Consider the following 16930-nt stretch of genomic DNA (forward strand, 5'->3'; position numbering starts at 1 on the left):
GTGTAATTTACTTGCTGCCTTGTGCTTGAACAGTTTCCAACATACCACATAGTAGAACACTGAGTCTTACCACCTTGGGTAAAACACTTTGTGGAAGTGATTGCTCTTATTTCCATTTCATAAAGGAGAAACTAAGATGTATGAGAGGGAGAGGGAACTGCTGTGGCAAATCACAGAGAAACTGTTTACTTATTGATTCCTGTTCTTGAACAACAACTACTTCATCTCAGGCCTCCTTTTTGCAGTAAAGCAGCTTTGTGGAGTATGATGAAAGGCAACTATGCCCTTTCCTGCTTGCCTATTCCTAGCCTTCATAATGGATGAGGCTTAGAGTCTGCTAAGAATTTGTCCATCTCAGATCATGCCAGTTTTCATTGCAGAGGGTGAGTGAACTGGCTGCCTTTGCTGTGCATTCAGTTTTACTCAGTGAGGACTGAGATGCATTCCCTGCTGCCCAGTGTGCTGTGCTGGCATGAGCAGATGAGAAGATGAATGTCTGCAGTGAGTATAAGGTCACCCTTGATTTCCTGGGAAGGGGTAAATACCAGCCAAGAGCTGCTGCTTTTCTGTTCCACTCTAGCACAATGTAGGAAGAAGTGAACTTGTGGTGTTGCTTTTATTGTGCAAGAAATGTTTAGGAATCCAGAAGGATACTTTGTCAGGCACTGCATGCTGGACCTGTGAAGAAGGTGCAAAGGCCAGGTTCATGCAGCAAATGATGGCTCAGCATTCCCATCTCTATAATAAGCTTTGCAGCCTTTCTGTTCTTTCCTTAGCCTACTTTCAGCACCTCCACAGTGCTTTACTTTGTTGCTCAGGATAAGAGGACAGTGTTGTCTTATGGGACACTGGCAATGTAGCTGCTGTCAGGCAAGAGTGGGTATTAGACAGCTCATCTGCAATAACTTGATGGGGAGAGTCTGGAGGTCAGAGAAAACGTGCTGAAGAAATGCTGCCTGCCTGAGCATAGTGATGATTCTGCTTTCCCTACACATTGGACCCAGCCCAGCTCATTGGGAGGTTAAGGAGGATGAGGTGCCTTCCTTACCATGGGGGGTCACCTGGGCTGGAAGATCCTGTTAATTGTGGGACCAGTGCCTTTGTGTGGCTGGTGTGTTTCAGTTCTCACACCTGATGTCACAACTAGTGGTGAATTAAACTCAGGAATTAATTAAAACTTTTTTTTCCATGCATGCCATATTACTTTTCATAGGAGCCCTTTCCAGTCATCAGAATTTGTGTCTTCAGAAGTTCTTTTAGTCTGGGCCTCTCTGCAGGGCAGCACTGGTTGTTTCTCTATATCAAGGAGTAACACTAGGCAGTTTTTAAAGACTATAAACCTTAGTTTTTAAGTGTTATTGTCTGTAGAGCTACTGCAGCCACTGCAGAAGCAAGTCCTGTTGCAGTGAACACAGTGAGGGTAGGGGAATGCAGCTTACCTGGGGGATTCCTTCTCTCACCATAGCTCTATGTGAGAGCCACAGTGTCATGTCCCTATTTGGGGAGCAAAAAATCAGTAGGGCCCACATGGAAATTCTTCTGCTTCTCACCTTCCAGCATATGTGGTTTTGAGGGAGAAAGGGCAAATAACAGTCACTTCAGGACTGGCCAATTTCTGCAGCCTCAAGAATAGCCAAAGTAGAAACTTTCCAGCAGTTGGAGCTTTCCAGTTTGCAGAGGACAGACTGCCCTAGGATGAGTTGCTATTTCTCTGATCCTCCCTGTTCTGCAGTTCTTCACCTCTGTGTATCTTGATCCTATCTGCCCTTCTACCTCCTTTTCCCCATCTCTCTATTATTCCTTCAGTATTCTTTCTGTGTTTTTTCTGTCCATGGTTTATCTCAAACTGAATTGTTTTGTGATGCTCAATCAGGAGCAGCACTGTTACATATTCTGTTGCCAATGAGCTTTCTGTGTTTACCCTGTTCTCTTGCATTTGAGATCCTTAGCCCCTGGGACAGAGGCTTTCCACCACTGGATTGGTACAATACCTGTTACAGTGGGACCTGCTTTTACTGTCTAATAACATGATTAATACAGCTAGTACAAATAAATGATTCATTTGCACTTTGAGGTTTCTAAATCGGGGTGTTTTTTCCTGCAATCATTCTCTTCTTCATGAAGAATTAAATGAATGCAATAAATATGCAATAAATGCAAAGACACATAAATTCAAGTGCCCTAGGTTGTTTATCCTGAGAAATATGCAGGTTCATTCAATATGTGTCTCTACATGTTTCTGGCATCATGGTGTGTAGGTAGCTTGAAGAGCTGCATGAAGAAGTGATGTGAGATGTGTGTTTTTTGGAGACCACTGGTATGCCTTGTGTATTTACTGGGAGATAACATCTCTCCCCAGGAGATTGAGGAATATAGAATGTGGAGATGGCTTGTGATCTCCCTTAGAGCACTAAGCATTCATCTCAAGACAAGACACTGAGAGCCAGTTTTTTAATTCCTAAGCCTTCTGCTTATTCAGCATCTTTCCTTTGTCCAGTCTCCTCTTGTCAGTTCACTGCTGAATTGTGGATCTGTCAGAGGAGGCAATCTGGCTGAAGTGACATCTCTCAGTCCCTGGAGAATTGTGTCCCACAGGTGCTGTGAAATTTGTGTGACACTTGGCAGTGTGCAAACATGTGAGTGCACATCCTGTGGAAGGCTGTGTGGGAACTGCAGCATTTTGTCTTTCAGTTGACATTTCACCATTTCCTTGCTTTACAAATGTGTTGAAGATGTTCACATTTCATGAATACCAAACACAAGGGTTTTCTTTTTTTTCCCCCCATGATCAATATGAAGATCTCAGTAGAACACATAATCACAAATCTTTTCTAAGTGCTTTAACTGCTCCCTTCCCCCTCCTCAAAGCTACTGGCTGGTATGGCAGTAATTGAGGCAATCACAGTGTAAAAATAAATCATTGCCAAGGATCAGCTGTTATGTGCTGGTGTGGGAACTAATGGTGGCAGAACCACTGGTTCTTTTCTCAATAACACTGTGTTTCAAAGTTCTGGTCTTCCATTTTCTCCAGGATCAAATTGAAGAGGCATCTCTGCAAAGTAAATTCCAGCTGTTAATCAGTGAATATCCCAGGAGGCCAGTTGCCAGAAACATGCCGCAGGGACAAGATGTATTTTGAGAGATGGAAGAATAGCAGAGGTGTATGAGAGTAGCTGATGCAGAAAGGTGTTTTTTGGCCTGGATAGCAATGGAATTTCTCAGAGCAGATGAGAAGGAGCTTCACCATGTGCAAAGCCTAGCCCTGGTGGGTGTGTTGGGCAGTAAGAACCTGGCTACACAGAGCCAGGATTGAATCCAAGCTCTTCATGCTTCTCTGCCCCAGGCTGCCTGTGGGTTCAGGAAGATATCTCTGCAGATGGCTGGGGAGGGATTCTGCATAGTTAAAACAAATTAAACAGCTGAACTTCATCTAATCGCTGAGGAGTTGTCCATTCACCTTTTGGGAAATGAGGAAGATTTGAATTCTTTTCCTTCCTTGATGTCTGTTGATTCTCACTGCAGTGGCAGCTGGTTGCTGGTTTTGCTTTCACTGGTGAATCCCAGCTGTGATTGCAGGTGCTGCTCCACTAGCTCAGATCCAAGGGGGGACTTGTGAGCAGGCAGCCCATGTTGAAGTGCTTCACAGCAGTGGGTACAAATGAATGCTAAATCTGTTCCCTGGTAAATGTTGGAACCATGTGAGTGCACTGAACCCCTCTGAGCTGCCAAACCTTCTGTCAAGCCAGAAGTTAAGTTGTTGTAAGTCTGTGTTCCATTTTCTTTCAATAACTTGCAATGTGTCCTGTAGGGGTATAAATATGACTCCAGCCAGGCATGAAGCTTGCAGTTGAAAGCCAGAGTGCTGGAGAGGCTGGGTAATGGACAGTGTGATTGTGACTCTGGTCACACTGAAATGGGAGAGTCTGAGCATGTCTCCACTTGTGTGTTTGGCCTTTTCCAGAGGGAAGGGGTTATGGAAAGCCTGGTAGAGGCACTGCTGAATTTGTTTTCTGGATGTGTCAGGGTTGGTGAGAAGGCACAAGTCCTCCAGTGCCAGGTGTGTATGGATGCTGTGGGAGCAGCTGCAAGGGTGACTGGCCCTGTGTGCTGACTGGCACCTGGTGTGTGATGAGGTGTGGCTGGGAGTGTTGCAGTGAGGGTAGCACAGCCAGGAGGGTGAGTGAGATCATTCTGTCCTGCTGCTCTGCTCTCTGAGACCCCACCTGGGGTGCAGTGTCCAGCTCTAGTCTCCTCAGCACAGGAAGGACATGGACATGTTGGATGGAGCCAGTGCAGGGCTGGATCCTATCTGCCATGAAAGAGTTCAGAGGGATGAACCCTCCCAGGAAAACATGCTGAGAGGACTGGAGAAGAGAAGGCTGTGGTTAGACTATTGCAGCCTTTCAGTACTTAAAGGGGACTTACAAGAAAGCTGAGGAAAAACTTTTTAGCAGAGCTTATTGCAACAGGATGAGGGATAATGGTTTTAACTAGGAGAGTTGATGCAGATTATATATGAGAAATAAGTTTTAAACAATGAGGGTGGTGAGGCATTGGAACTGGGTGGATGACCCATCCCTGGAGACATTCAAGGTCAGGTTGGATGGCGCTCTGAGCAACCTGATCTTGTTGAAGATATGTCTGCTCATTTCAGGGAAGTTGTGCTAGATGAACTTTACGGGTCCCTCTGCAACTGAAACAATTCTTTGAGTCTATGAATTGCAGATTCTGTTTGGGTTGGAGATATTTTTGGGTTGTGGGTTTGTTTGTTTGGTTTTTTTTTTTCCCTGCTCCCTCTCTCCACACCTTCCACACTCTTTATCTGTTTATTTAAAGAAGTAAGGATGCTTCTAGGTAGGTTTTTATCCACCCGCTCTGACTGGTACCACTGAATATCATGTATTTCTAGACTGGGGGACAAGCTCTTGGCTGTGATGAGGTCTGGAGGAAGCAGCTGAAAGTCCTTCTGCAGGTGGAGGAATAAGGAGGAGGGAACCCATTAGAGTACAACAGAGAGGACTGGAGTGAATTTTCATGCTGATGAATATGAGAGTGGAAGCCCTGCCTGCTGCTGCAGTGTAATCTGGCTGAGCAAGTGTTCTCTGGGCACAGTCAGAACTCATCTGTGCTGAGCACTGACATGGCCTATTCCCATGATGAATATTTACCTCAGCAATGGGGCTCATGACTAATATCCCAACTGGAGCAGTTGCAAACTCTGTTCCAGGGAGCCTTTTCTGTCCTGCCATTTATCTTTGCAGCAGCACCTGACAAGCAGAAGGATGGCCAGGGAAATGCTCCAGCTGCAGTTTGGTGGAGTTTTTTTCCCCCAATTGTTATTTTACTTTCAATTTCAGATTTCTCACATCTGCTTCTAGATCCACCTAGAAGGGAAAGGGAGTGGTGCAGATTGGTGCAGCTAGTGAGAGAAATGAGGCAGAAGAGCAGGAGTGACCAGTATTTGCTGCTGTGTTTGGGACACTGACATAAGTTATCTCTAATGATCTAAACTGGGGTGAGGACTGAAGTCATTATTGTAAGAATTCAAAATGTAGTGGTTGTAGTGATGGATGACTACAAGTCAGCCAGCTATAACGTTTTAAATGGAGTGAAAATCCAAAGCAATAAACTATCAGCTTCATCATATCAGGCAACAAAGTTTCAGAAAATGTCAGGCCATGCTGAGGGGCTGCAGTTCCCTGAGCAGGATGGGGCAGTGATGGCCAGCTTTGCTGTGGCTCTGCTGGAACACAGAGCAATTTGCAGCCTGTTCCCAACAATTCCCCCTGCCAGAGCAGCAAGCTCAGGCCAGTATCTGCTGGAACAAATGCACCCAGGTGTAGGACAGTGCTTGCAGTTTCCAGTGAGCTTTTGTCAGGATCTGCACTGGCCTCAGCAGGGGCATGCCATCAGCACAGCAAACACTACTTTGTGGTGAGGGAAGAGTTTCTTGCAGTACTGACTCCACGTTGACCTACTCTGGCAGGGAATTTCTGCTGCATCTCTAAGCTGTTCCTGAGACCTCTGAAAATTTCCCTCCTTTGTTTCAGAGCCATCATAAATCACTTCAACCCGAAGATAGAGTCTTATGCTGCAGTGAATCACATATCACAGCTCTCCGAGGACCAGGTAAGCCAGGCATGCCATGGCCTTTTCTCATGTTGACCTCTGGAATGTGGGTGTTCAGGAGTACCTTGTGCTCCCTGGGACTGCTGATGTGGCAGCAGTAGGAGATGCAAGTGGGAGTCTCATGTTCCTTGTTCAGATGAGGGTGAGAGAAAGAAAAGCAAGAATTGCTTTAGCCAATTTTACCACCACATAGAGAGATTTTGGTCCCACAGATGTAGAAGGATGGGTACAAACAAGAAAAATATTCAGCATTGTCAGCAAGTGTATTTGGACACTGTGAGGATGCTGGCATTTAGAATGGGACAGGATGTCTTTGGCAGCAAACTTAGTTATCAGAGAACTGTTGAGCATAGTTTGATGGTTTTCTTTTGGTGATATTGGGGACCTGGAGCTCTGACAGCAACTGGTAAAAATTTTCTAGGATAATTGAATTCAGTTGGGTTAGATTTTAAAAAGCAGAGGTTTTTAATAAAGAGGGTGATTGTGTTAGGTTTTCCTTCCTTAATTTGCCCTGGTTTGCTATCTTCGTGTTCTGCTTGTATTGCATAAATTTGTAAACGTGGCTTTTTGAAAATAGGCTACTGTAAGTGGTCTCAGGAATGGAAGAGATGGCCTATTTCCCAAAATAAAATATCAGAATTATACATTAATCACTCTTAGAGAGATAAATGACTCTGCAGGAGCATGTGGTGGACAAAATGCAGAGCTGCCAATGAGAGCTTGGGGAATCATCCCAGATACAGCTGTATCAACAACTCTGGACCTTCTGGAGAAGAAATTGCTTATGCAGTCCCGGACAGAGTTCATTTAAGTCACCTTGGGTTGTCCCTTCCACTGGATGGGATCCCATACTTGTGCATGCTAGAAGGTCCTGACTGTATCCTGCTCTGCAATTCATTTTCCTTTCTGTCCATGATATTTTTACTATTTCTTTATTATACCTTTCCATGTTTCCCACTAACCTTTTCATTTAGTAACCTACTTGATCTGTAATATGTAACACCCCAAAGACTTAGGATGAATGCTGTACTGATGCAGTGGGGGGAAAAAAAGGTGGCCCCTACTGGTTTCTATTCTCTTCTTGGTATAGTTGGATAGAAGAACATTGGTTTTAATTCAGTTTTCCTTACTGTTCTGCCTTTGAGAGTCACTGTATCCATAGCTATGCTTTGTGATGGTTTGTGTTATCAATCCTCATTCATTGATGATACACTGATTACATCAACCCAGGCCTCTAAAAAAGAAAAGCCTTTGATAGCCCAATTTAAAACTGGAGGCTTGGATAGAGGGGAATTTTGCATAGTCTTTGAGTTAGTCTGAGAAAGGAAATGAGCTTTTCACTGTCAGCTCTGTGTAGTATTCATCCCCCAGCAGTTCAGGGAGGTCAGGTTAAATCCTTTCTTCCTTGTGTGTTATTCTTTAAATAAAATCCCTAGCAGCAGGCAGATAATGAAATCAGTGCTGATGCATGAAGCATTTTGAGGAAGATGATTAGGAAGTTGAAAGGCAGACAGATTTCTCTTTTTTCTTTTCTCCCTTCATGCTTTCTCAACATAGGGAGAACATAAAACAAAATAAAGCAATAATAGCCCCAGATGAACTGCAGAGAAATAAGGGAGATGTCACTGTGGTGAGGGAGTGTGTGGTCCCAGGGTGCTTATTCACCTGCAATTTACTGCACAAGGAGGAGAGGGATGGAGACTTCTTGCCTCCACTTGCAGCTGTGCCAGTGAGCTCAGGTCTGTGTGTTTGGACTGTGGTTTCCCCTCTGTCAGTAGCTGTAAGTACATGAGCCATACTGGTAGTTGGCCCAGATCAAGCCCAGGCTCTGGCTTTTGTGGGCTAACAGAATTTGCTGTTTTCATTGTGTGAGCTGTTCAGCATGTGTGTGGGAAGGGGAGGGATCAAGCTTGCCTTCTGGCTGCTGCAGTCTCTTTCCTTTTTTGTTTTTCCTTCCAGCTGTACCTTTGTTTTAAATTGTGTGTTCACTTAATTACCCATTTCTCTGTTCTCCTTAAATATTTTCTATACAGAATCCACCATCCTTTATAGCCCTGTCTTTTGAAGTGTACCACACTGAAATATTTAATGCTGACATTTAGATTGTGTGTCCACACACAGATGCTACATTTGGGACTGGTCATTTTCTCCTTTGAGTTATCCCGGTAGTTTCAGAAGACTTATATTTCTTTACTGGAAACATTTGTTTTTAGAATTTTAAGGGTAAAACTTTTAATTGAGATTTCCTTCTCAGACACCAGTCTTTCTCTAGATTCTTGTATGGCTGCTTACACTCCTCTGTGGTAATCTCCTGCTGATTAGGCAGGAATGTCTGAAGGGGAATTTCCAGCTGCTCTGCTTTGTTTCAAATTCACCTGAAGCTAAGGTCTGACACCCTGTTCATGTGTTAGATTATTTATTTATTTTTATATTTTAATATCCTTAAATGTAGCTAAGTAATCAGCTGAAAGAGATTTTGCTCTATCTTCTTCTTTTCCTAATCCTATTGAAGCCTTTATTGCCTTGTTAATTACTAATGTCCATTTATTAGTATTCTAAGTCTGTCATTTCAGGGCTTTCTCCTTTTTTATTTACAAGCATTAATTTTAACAATATTACATGCTGAGGGGATTTGTAGGCCCTTGAAAGTGATGGATGTGGGATTGTTTTAAGGGTAGGCTGTTAATGCCGCTGTATGTTCTCAGCCCTAGAGATTTCCAGGAGCCATAGTGTGAATATACAGGTTTCTGGTCTAGGCAAGTATATTTGTAAGACTTCATGGAACTGCTTTGCTGACTGTTGTGGGGTTTATCCAATGTTCTGATCAGAAATATTGGGAAAAGACCTTTTCCATCCCATATTCTCTCCAGCAATGAGTGGGAGATTCCCAGGGGCAAGCAAACAATGATCCCCTTCAGTCTGTAAACACTATGGGATCCTCAGTGCCCTCTGCAAAGCATTTCCTTGCCAAGGCAAACTCAGAATCCTTCCCAGTCATTAGCTGTTTTGACCTTGCTGTAGTTCCTCACCATGAAGCAGGGAATGTCTTAGCTAGTTATTGGCATCTTTCCTCACTTGCTAATTTGTTAAACCTGACTTCAATGTTAATTTGTTGTTTTGTGGTATTCTCTCTCTCAACACATTTGGTTCCTCCCTGCACATCCTTTAAGGGGCTGAAATATGCTGCACAGTCAAAAAGATGGGGTTGGCCATTAACTGCCAATGTAATTTTAGCTCTTCCATGCAAGTGATTATTCCCATGTCTTCAAAGAGGTTTTGGTACGTTTTTGAGTCAAAGGGCAAAATAGCCTTTTATGAAATGAATTCATAGGCTTATCTGTACTTTCCAGATGATTGCACTGCCTTGTACTTAATATGTTGGAGGCAGTAGACTTTCTCAGTGCCATATCTGATCTGAGAAGCTCCCAAAATATTTTCTAGCATAAGCAGTTGTAGAGAACAGGGTCAAGGCAGTGAGGAAACAGCAACACAAGATTTGCTTCAGAAGAGCAAATGCAGACAAACAGAAAGGATGGAAACACAGCATGAATGGTCTAGGTGGGGTCTCACATTTGCACTTTTCTGGATGTGAAAGAGCAGCTGTTTGTAAGAAGGCAGCTCTCTGCCTGATAGCAATGTAGCACAGCTTTCCAGAAAGGCTGAAGTGAGAGGAGCCCCTTAGTTTGGGTTGAATCTTCTCTGAGTAGAAACGGGTTGTGGTGCCTTGCATGCCAATCAAGTCTTGTGCCAGTTACAAAATTGCTCACTGAGGTCTTGTTTTCTCTTTGGCATTTTTTCTCTCCATGATTTCCTCTCTGAGGGTCTTAAAATTGAGATGTCAGACACACAGGACTGAAAAGGCTTGTTAGTCAGGAACATCTCTGTGCTTTTTTTAGTAGAAGCCCCTCTTTCTTCCCAGCCACAGTGGGGACATTATGTCATCTCCAAAATGGAGGTAAAGTTCAGTGTGAGAGACTGCTGTGAACACCTGTTTTATGTCTGGTAATTGCAGATGGAAAATGCTGGGAGCCAGAAAAGATTGTGATGGAAAAACAGGACAACTCTATCACTTTTGAAATTGTGACAAATGAGTGTAATACTTGGCTTCTTTCACACTGTAGTACCTTTGTAACTCAGATAGACTCTTAGAATTGTTTCAGGTTGGAAAAGACCTTTAAGTTCATGTAGTCCAACCACTAACCCAGCACTACCAGTAGCTGCAATCCAGTTGTTCAGGCCACTGAGGTCATACCTCAATTACTGAATGCTCCTTCTTGCCACCCCAATCCAAATGGCCTCTCTTACCTGGTGAGGTTCTGAGGAACTAACCTGCAGTGCTGCTCAAGGAGGTTCCACAAGAACTTGCATAGAAAGACACAAAAGGGTGTGGTTGGTTTTAGGTGCCCTAAAGTGTTTTAATTCCAAGCCATTGATGTCAGGATTTATTCAGTTTGTTCTGGTTTCTGTAACTAGTACCAAAACCACTGGCAGAAACCAAATGCTTTGTCTTTTTTTAGCACTGCTGGCAGTGGTGTTAAAAGCCTCTTGTCAATGTCTGTGTTTGATATTTTTGAAATGCAGAGTACTGTCAGTGCTAGGTGCTACCACAGTAAATCCCCCTAATCTCTTACATTAATATAAAGTGTTGTGAGGGCTTGAGAAATACTTTATAATGGTCTTGGCATAATGGTGCTTCACTTCTGAAATGCACTGAGCTTTGGGGCAGAAGATCTCAAGCCTGCTGGTGTTGTGTTGCACACAGTAATGGGAACGTGAAACTCTAGCTAAGGAGGGATCACCAAGGCAAGACCTTAATTTAAAGTCATCATGTCTTTGCAAATGAGGCAGGGATGTTGGCTTTCATGGCCTCATTACAGACACCTACTCATGACTAATGGCTTGAAACAGATTTTATTGTTTAAATAGAAAGAGCAGAGCTGCACCAGGTGAAATTGGAAAGAATCTATATAAAAAGTCTTTTGGAATTGGCAAATTACTGGTTTGCTTAGCTGATGGGTGTTTTCTCTGGTTTAGCTACTGTCCTCTTTTTTTGTTGTTGTTGTTGCTTTTGTTGTTTTTTGTTTTATCAGAGAAATGTCCCTACTATTTACTAACACCTCAGACTGCTTTATGCAATGTGCCAGACTGAATGGGTCTGAACAGGCTCCAAGGTCTGATCAGCTTTGCAGCAAGGAGATTTGGAGCTGGAGGTGAGCTTTGGAGCAGTGACTTTGTGCTGTGTAGTGCCTTTTATTAACATGCAGAATGCAGTAAACTGTGCGTCACTGGAGGAGGGGGGACAAGTGTGCTAGGCCATTAGAGAGACAAAAGAAGGACTTTGATTTTTAAAAACAGCTGCTACTGGAGAGATGGAACCCTATTCCAGTAAGAAATGGGAGAAACCCTTCCATTCCCTTCCTTCAGGCTCAACACACAGGTGCCCCAGCATCCTGCCTCTTATTATTGGTGGGACTTTTAGCTGCTCTGGCCTCAGAGGCAGTGTGACCCCAAAAAACCTGGGCTGCTCTTGGAGCAGAGGAGTCTTTCCACCCTTTGTGCACTTCAGATGCTGAGGCATGCTTCCACCACTTTTGTGAGCTGCCCTCTTGGGCAGATAAGGCACTGTCTTGAGATACAAACTAGTAACAAAATAAATCCATTAAACTTCAAAGCAAGGCTTGCCTTCAGTTCTTAGGGCTGTTTTCACATCCTGGCCTGGCTTTGCCACTACAGCAGGGACTGATACGGGCCCCAAGACTGCATTGGTACAGGTGACCACTGAGTGCTGGGGACTTGGCTTGGAAGAGCTGCCTTGGGGAGGTGCTCCTCTCTGCTGGCTGCCACTGAATGCCGTGTCATCAATTTAAAGTCATCCAGGTGGAGCTGGATAGGTTTCTGTGCTGGGGCTACAGAAGCTGCACTCAGTGGTGTGAGTTCTGAGCCCAGCCTGATTCACAGCTGGGAGTGTGCTGAGCATGAGCCATAGGTTCAGCTTTGTAATGAGCTCCCAGTCTGCATTGTGGAGACAGGCTGATGTTGCTCTAGTCCCAGTGCTTGTTCTCTTTACCAGTGAGTTTGTTTCACAAAACACTTCTCAGATTTGCTTTATATGTGCTTCTTTTGCACATGCTTTTTATTGCTTCTAAACCTAGAAAAGGGGCTGTGGGTTGCTAGAGAAAGGGGCTGCAGGGTGGGGTCTGAACTTCTGCTGTCACTGTGCTGCTTTGAGCAAACCTTGAGCCCTGTGTCCTCCTGAGTGAGGGAAGCCAGCAGGGAGCCCTTGGGGAGCCAGGCAGCATTTGAAGTGCTGTGGGATCTGCCAGGGAAGGCTGCTGAGGAAGTGCAGAGCAGTTTTACAGATTCCTGTCACTGTTAAGTGCCTGTATAGGGCAGGGAAAGCTCCACAGAGGATTGCAACAGAATGATCAAAACAGTCTGCATTTATAAAGATTAAATTACAACTCTGCACATCTGTGATTAAAGCAGAAGCTGTCAACGTCTGGCTTGTGTGAATGCACAATTCAATTTGCATTTTGTAAAACTTCAGATTGAGAAGGTTCTTTAATCCCTTGTGAAAAAGGAACAATCGGTGTTGGCTTTTGCCATAATGCCTATAGATACTGTGCAAACTTCTTTGGCTGTCCTCTGTAAAGCTGGATTTATAGCACTATGACTTGTTACTCTAGTCCTGAGCTCCACCCTAAGCTTCCTTACACTCAGTTGTCCCTGTGCTTGGGAGTCCTGAAAGCAGACAGAGCACAGCCTGCTGTGCCAGCTACAGACAGCAGTGTGGCTGTGAGCCACCACGCCTGGAGTCACATTTTCCTCTCACAAAAGGGGACTGACTGCAGTGACTGCCAGTCCTGCTCATTCTGGAGCTTCTTTAGGGTAAAACTCCTGCCTTTAGAGACTGCTGCTCTTCCTTCTCTCTGGTAGGATCCTGCTGTTACAGATGATGTTTTTCTGCCTTCCTTTTCTGGATTCTCTAGCTGGAGCTGCAGCTGTTTCCCAAAAGTGACAAATTGGGTCATGGCTCTGATTTCAGAGTGGGAAACATGTGGAGCTTTGTGGTCTCCACCCCTTCCAGAGCAGGAGAGTAAATGCTGCTGAGCCAAAAGGTGCCACATCTGAACAGAGCTCCACTCAGCTGTAAGATTGGTTTTTTTTGGCTGTCTGACACTTGACATTTGGATGTTAAGGCAGTACAGAGAAATTTATTGTCCACAGTAGGGACCTCAAAGACAAACCTTTTAACAGTGGAGAGGATGGCACCCCTGATGTGTGTCACTCTTCCTGTCTTCATGGGAGATCTGGGACAGGCACTGGGATTGCTCAGGGAACCACGATGTGCCACTCAAAAGGCAGCAAGCTGGGAGAATGGATGTCTGGAGAGATGGGAGCTGGGGAAGGTGGTTCATCAGCCAAGTGCCAGAGGCTATAAATCAATTCCACTGCCTTAGTCAGAGGGCCCCAGGATTCCCCCATGGCTCAGTTAAGGCACAGATAAGCTCCTGGGGAGCTAAGCATTGCTGGCAGCACATGCTGTTTGAGCAGCAGCATCTGCCTCATAGCTGGCAGGGGTGGAGGCCTGCAGAAGGATAAATTCATAGCCCTGTGTTTGCTTTCACCTGAGCACCTGCTTGGAGGAGTTCCTCTTTCACATTTTCCGATCTGTAGATTTATGTTCTCCACCAATAAATGATTCACAGCAGGAATTTCTAAGAGGAAAAATGCATTCTGGTCTCCCAGACAAGAAACTGGTAAATTGTTGTGGAGCATTGTCTAACAGTACATACTGTTTTAGAATAAGCTGATGTGACCCAGCAAGCATCACTGGTATCAGTGTTAACTGGTGTGTCACAGTTGTATCAATGTTAGTTTAAACTAGCAAGCTTTTCTCTTCCATGAAAGCGGGTCTTAGTTAGGATGACCTCTGGCAGCTAGTTGGATAAGTATGGAAAATCTACTGTTACAATCTCAACAATTGGAGAGGGCAGTAATGTGCAGACTGTCACCTAATAGCATTGTTTCCAGTGACTCCTGCCATATGCCTTAGTCTCATAGCTGGAAACTTTGCCACTAAGTGTCACTGTGTGCAGAATCCCACTAATGAACTGTCCTGCTGAAGGCTTATTTGTGCACAAACCCTATCGAGGTTTCCCAAGTGTATTTTCCTCAGCAGCTGTAATTTGGCAGACTGCATTTGTTTTTGAGTTGGATGTAAAAACACACAGAAAATGCTGTTGAAATCATACTCTGTGGCTTCCTGACTACTCTGAAAATGCTGGGTTTGGGTCCTATGTGAAAGCTGTAGAAGTTCTTATGAGTGCTTCTGCTATTTGTGATGGCATGAACGAGCTTCTGTCTCTGAGACAGTGGCAGCTGCTAGCAGGAACAGACAAAGCATCATTATAGCAATGAGATGTAGTGTCAGGGAGCTAACATGAGGTGGCTGGCTAACTCTTCTTGGGGTGCTTTGGCTTTAGGAAGGTCTGCAATGCCTTTTTTCAGACCAAACTGAGCTGCACTGGAGCCCCATGAGCATGTTTAACACAATGGAAAGCTGGAAGTAACAGTATTGTGGGAATACTGTGAGAATCTGAGCACTGCTACCAACTCCCCTCTGGTTCTATTTCTTCAGCATATTGTAAAACAAACTACTGCTCTTCCTGTGAGTAAGGCACCACTCTTTTCCCTTAGGTAGTGCATTGTACTTTGCAGCATTCTCCTAGTTCAGAGGCAAATAATGCTCCAAACCCAGGATGAATCAATCCATATGTGAATCTGAAAGTCCCACAGAACCCTGAGATAGCTCTCATTCTGCCAGCAGTTCTCTTTCTAAGTGTTTAAAGGGAGAGTGTGCTTAGCTGGCTGATTAATGACTGAGTCTCCTTTTCCACTTCTCTTCTGCACTAGAAATACATATACCCCTCCCCATACAGGTACCAGCCTCTGCTCAGCTCTGTTATGGTGGTGGTTTGCTGGAGTCAGGCATCTGTCCAGCTTGGAGGAAACACTAGCTATGTCTGTCACCACAAAGTTTATCTGTCATTTTATAAACAGCTTACAGCACAGAACATGGTTCTAGATGGAGCTTTATGTGACTGTATCTGCAGGTGCATTTCTCCCTTTCATTTCTTAAGAAAGGTAGCTGTGAACTGCAGTGTAGAGTCCTTAAGGCTGTTTTGTTTGCAGTAAGTGCTATTTTTGTTGAACATTTTGAAACGATAGAACAAGAATAATCTTTCCACTGATGAAAACAGAAATGTGGATTTGTGAGGGAGCTGAGGTAGGCATGCTGGAACTCAGACTTTGATTGTCTGCTTATATTTTTTGCATCCAGGCTGCTTTGCTGGGAATTTTCTACCCTGTCATTTATGCTCCTGAAAACTAGTGACTAGTGACTTGATGGAAGCATCTCACTACAGAGCATTAGTTCTCACCTCAGCTGTAAAGATGTGCTTTTCTATTTTAAGGGATGGACCTATTTAATTACAGTACCACCTACAAGTCACTTTATAGGCACAGAAAGAAAACTTAGGTCTGTTGCTGGGCTAAACTCCCCTTCTCAGAAGAATAAAAAGAAATCTGCTGTAATACTTCATCTCAGCCTCTTTGCAGATACCTGAGCGTGACACACTTTTTGCAGGGTAGAATATTAACATGATCTAAACCTTAATTTATCAGGTTGGTGACAGATTTCCACATCATGCAGATTTTGCTGAGCTTTCCACCCTCAGTAGTGCCCAGAGGGATAATATTCCTGGACTGCTTGAGTCCTAAAGTGCTTCTGTTGCTATTTAGTGTGTTGATGCATCAGAACTAGGAATAAGTGGTACTGGGGCTGGGCAGTTCATGTCATACCAAATGTTTTAGCATAGAGAAATTAGTCACTGACACTCCTGTCCTAATTGCTCAGGAAGTTGGTTGTTAACATGTGGTCTTGTTAGCTTTAGGCATAGCCTGGTCCCTCATTGTCACCCAGAAACCCTTCAGCTGAGTGAGACATGATTTGAAGATGCAGGTAACTGTTCTGTTCTGTTGTGAGATGAGGATTGAAGCTGCCATGTTTTTCATACATGAGATCACAACTCAGCATGACTTCAGCTTAGGTATGTCATGGAGACCTTTTTCTGTGACGAGTTTGGAAAAGGTCAGGTTAAGATGCTCAAAGGAAAATTGGCCAGTTGGCTCGACCCTGATCTTTATTTTAGGAAAGAATGATGCAAAAATCTGTGAAGTTAGATCTGGGGAATAAGTGGTTTTTATTTTTATGGAATAATCTGTAGAAGCCTGGGGAATGGAGGGTGAAAATCACCTGCCTACACTCTCCCCAAGCCCCTTACTTTCCAGTTCTTAACAGCATTGTTATTGAAAAGGTAAATCCAGACTCTGGGCTGTCAGCCCTCTGCAGTCACCTCACACAGTTGTACCTGGGTGTTTACAGACTGCTGCACATTCTTCTGCCCTGCCACTTGTGACTGAGTCAGGAACAGATGCTGGAGGAATAGCCACAAAACGTTTAAGACAGCTGCCTCTGTCCCTTTTCTTGGAAAGGGCGATGGGATCGTTCTGACGCTCAGTGTCCCTCCCTGGCAGAGGATCTGATGAGCCTGCTGGGATAAGGGCAAGTGGCATTTCAGATCTCAGGCTTCTTGTGTTCTCTGTAGCTCCTACTGTATGTTCCCTTCTCTCTGGGTACTGAACTGTTGTTCTGGCACAGTGTTTGACTGGAGTTTTTTCCCTTGTTTTTTCTGTGGGAGGCTGAGTGCTGTCACACTGCTGACAGTGCAGGCAATTT

At 44.3% G+C, this 16930-nt stretch overlaps 1 protein-coding gene across 1 annotated transcript in view; it reads left to right on the forward strand.

The window, feature by feature from the left end:
- Nucleotides 1-16930, forward strand: part of ARMH3 (armadillo like helical domain containing 3) — a 123441-nt gene that overhangs the window by 83500 nt on the left and 23011 nt on the right. The window contains exon 24 of the mRNA XM_071446213.1: nucleotides 6051-6129. Within this exon, the coding sequence (XP_071302314.1) occupies nucleotides 6051-6129 (79 nt within the window). The remainder of the gene's footprint in view (nucleotides 1-6050; nucleotides 6130-16930) is intronic.

Source organism: Agelaius tricolor, unplaced genomic scaffold (genome assembly GCF_023055355.1).
Source record: "Agelaius tricolor isolate 1412-34295 unplaced genomic scaffold, bAgeTri1.0.p SCAF_22, whole genome shotgun sequence".
Classification (NCBI taxonomy): domain Eukaryota; kingdom Metazoa; phylum Chordata; class Aves; order Passeriformes; family Icteridae; genus Agelaius; species Agelaius tricolor.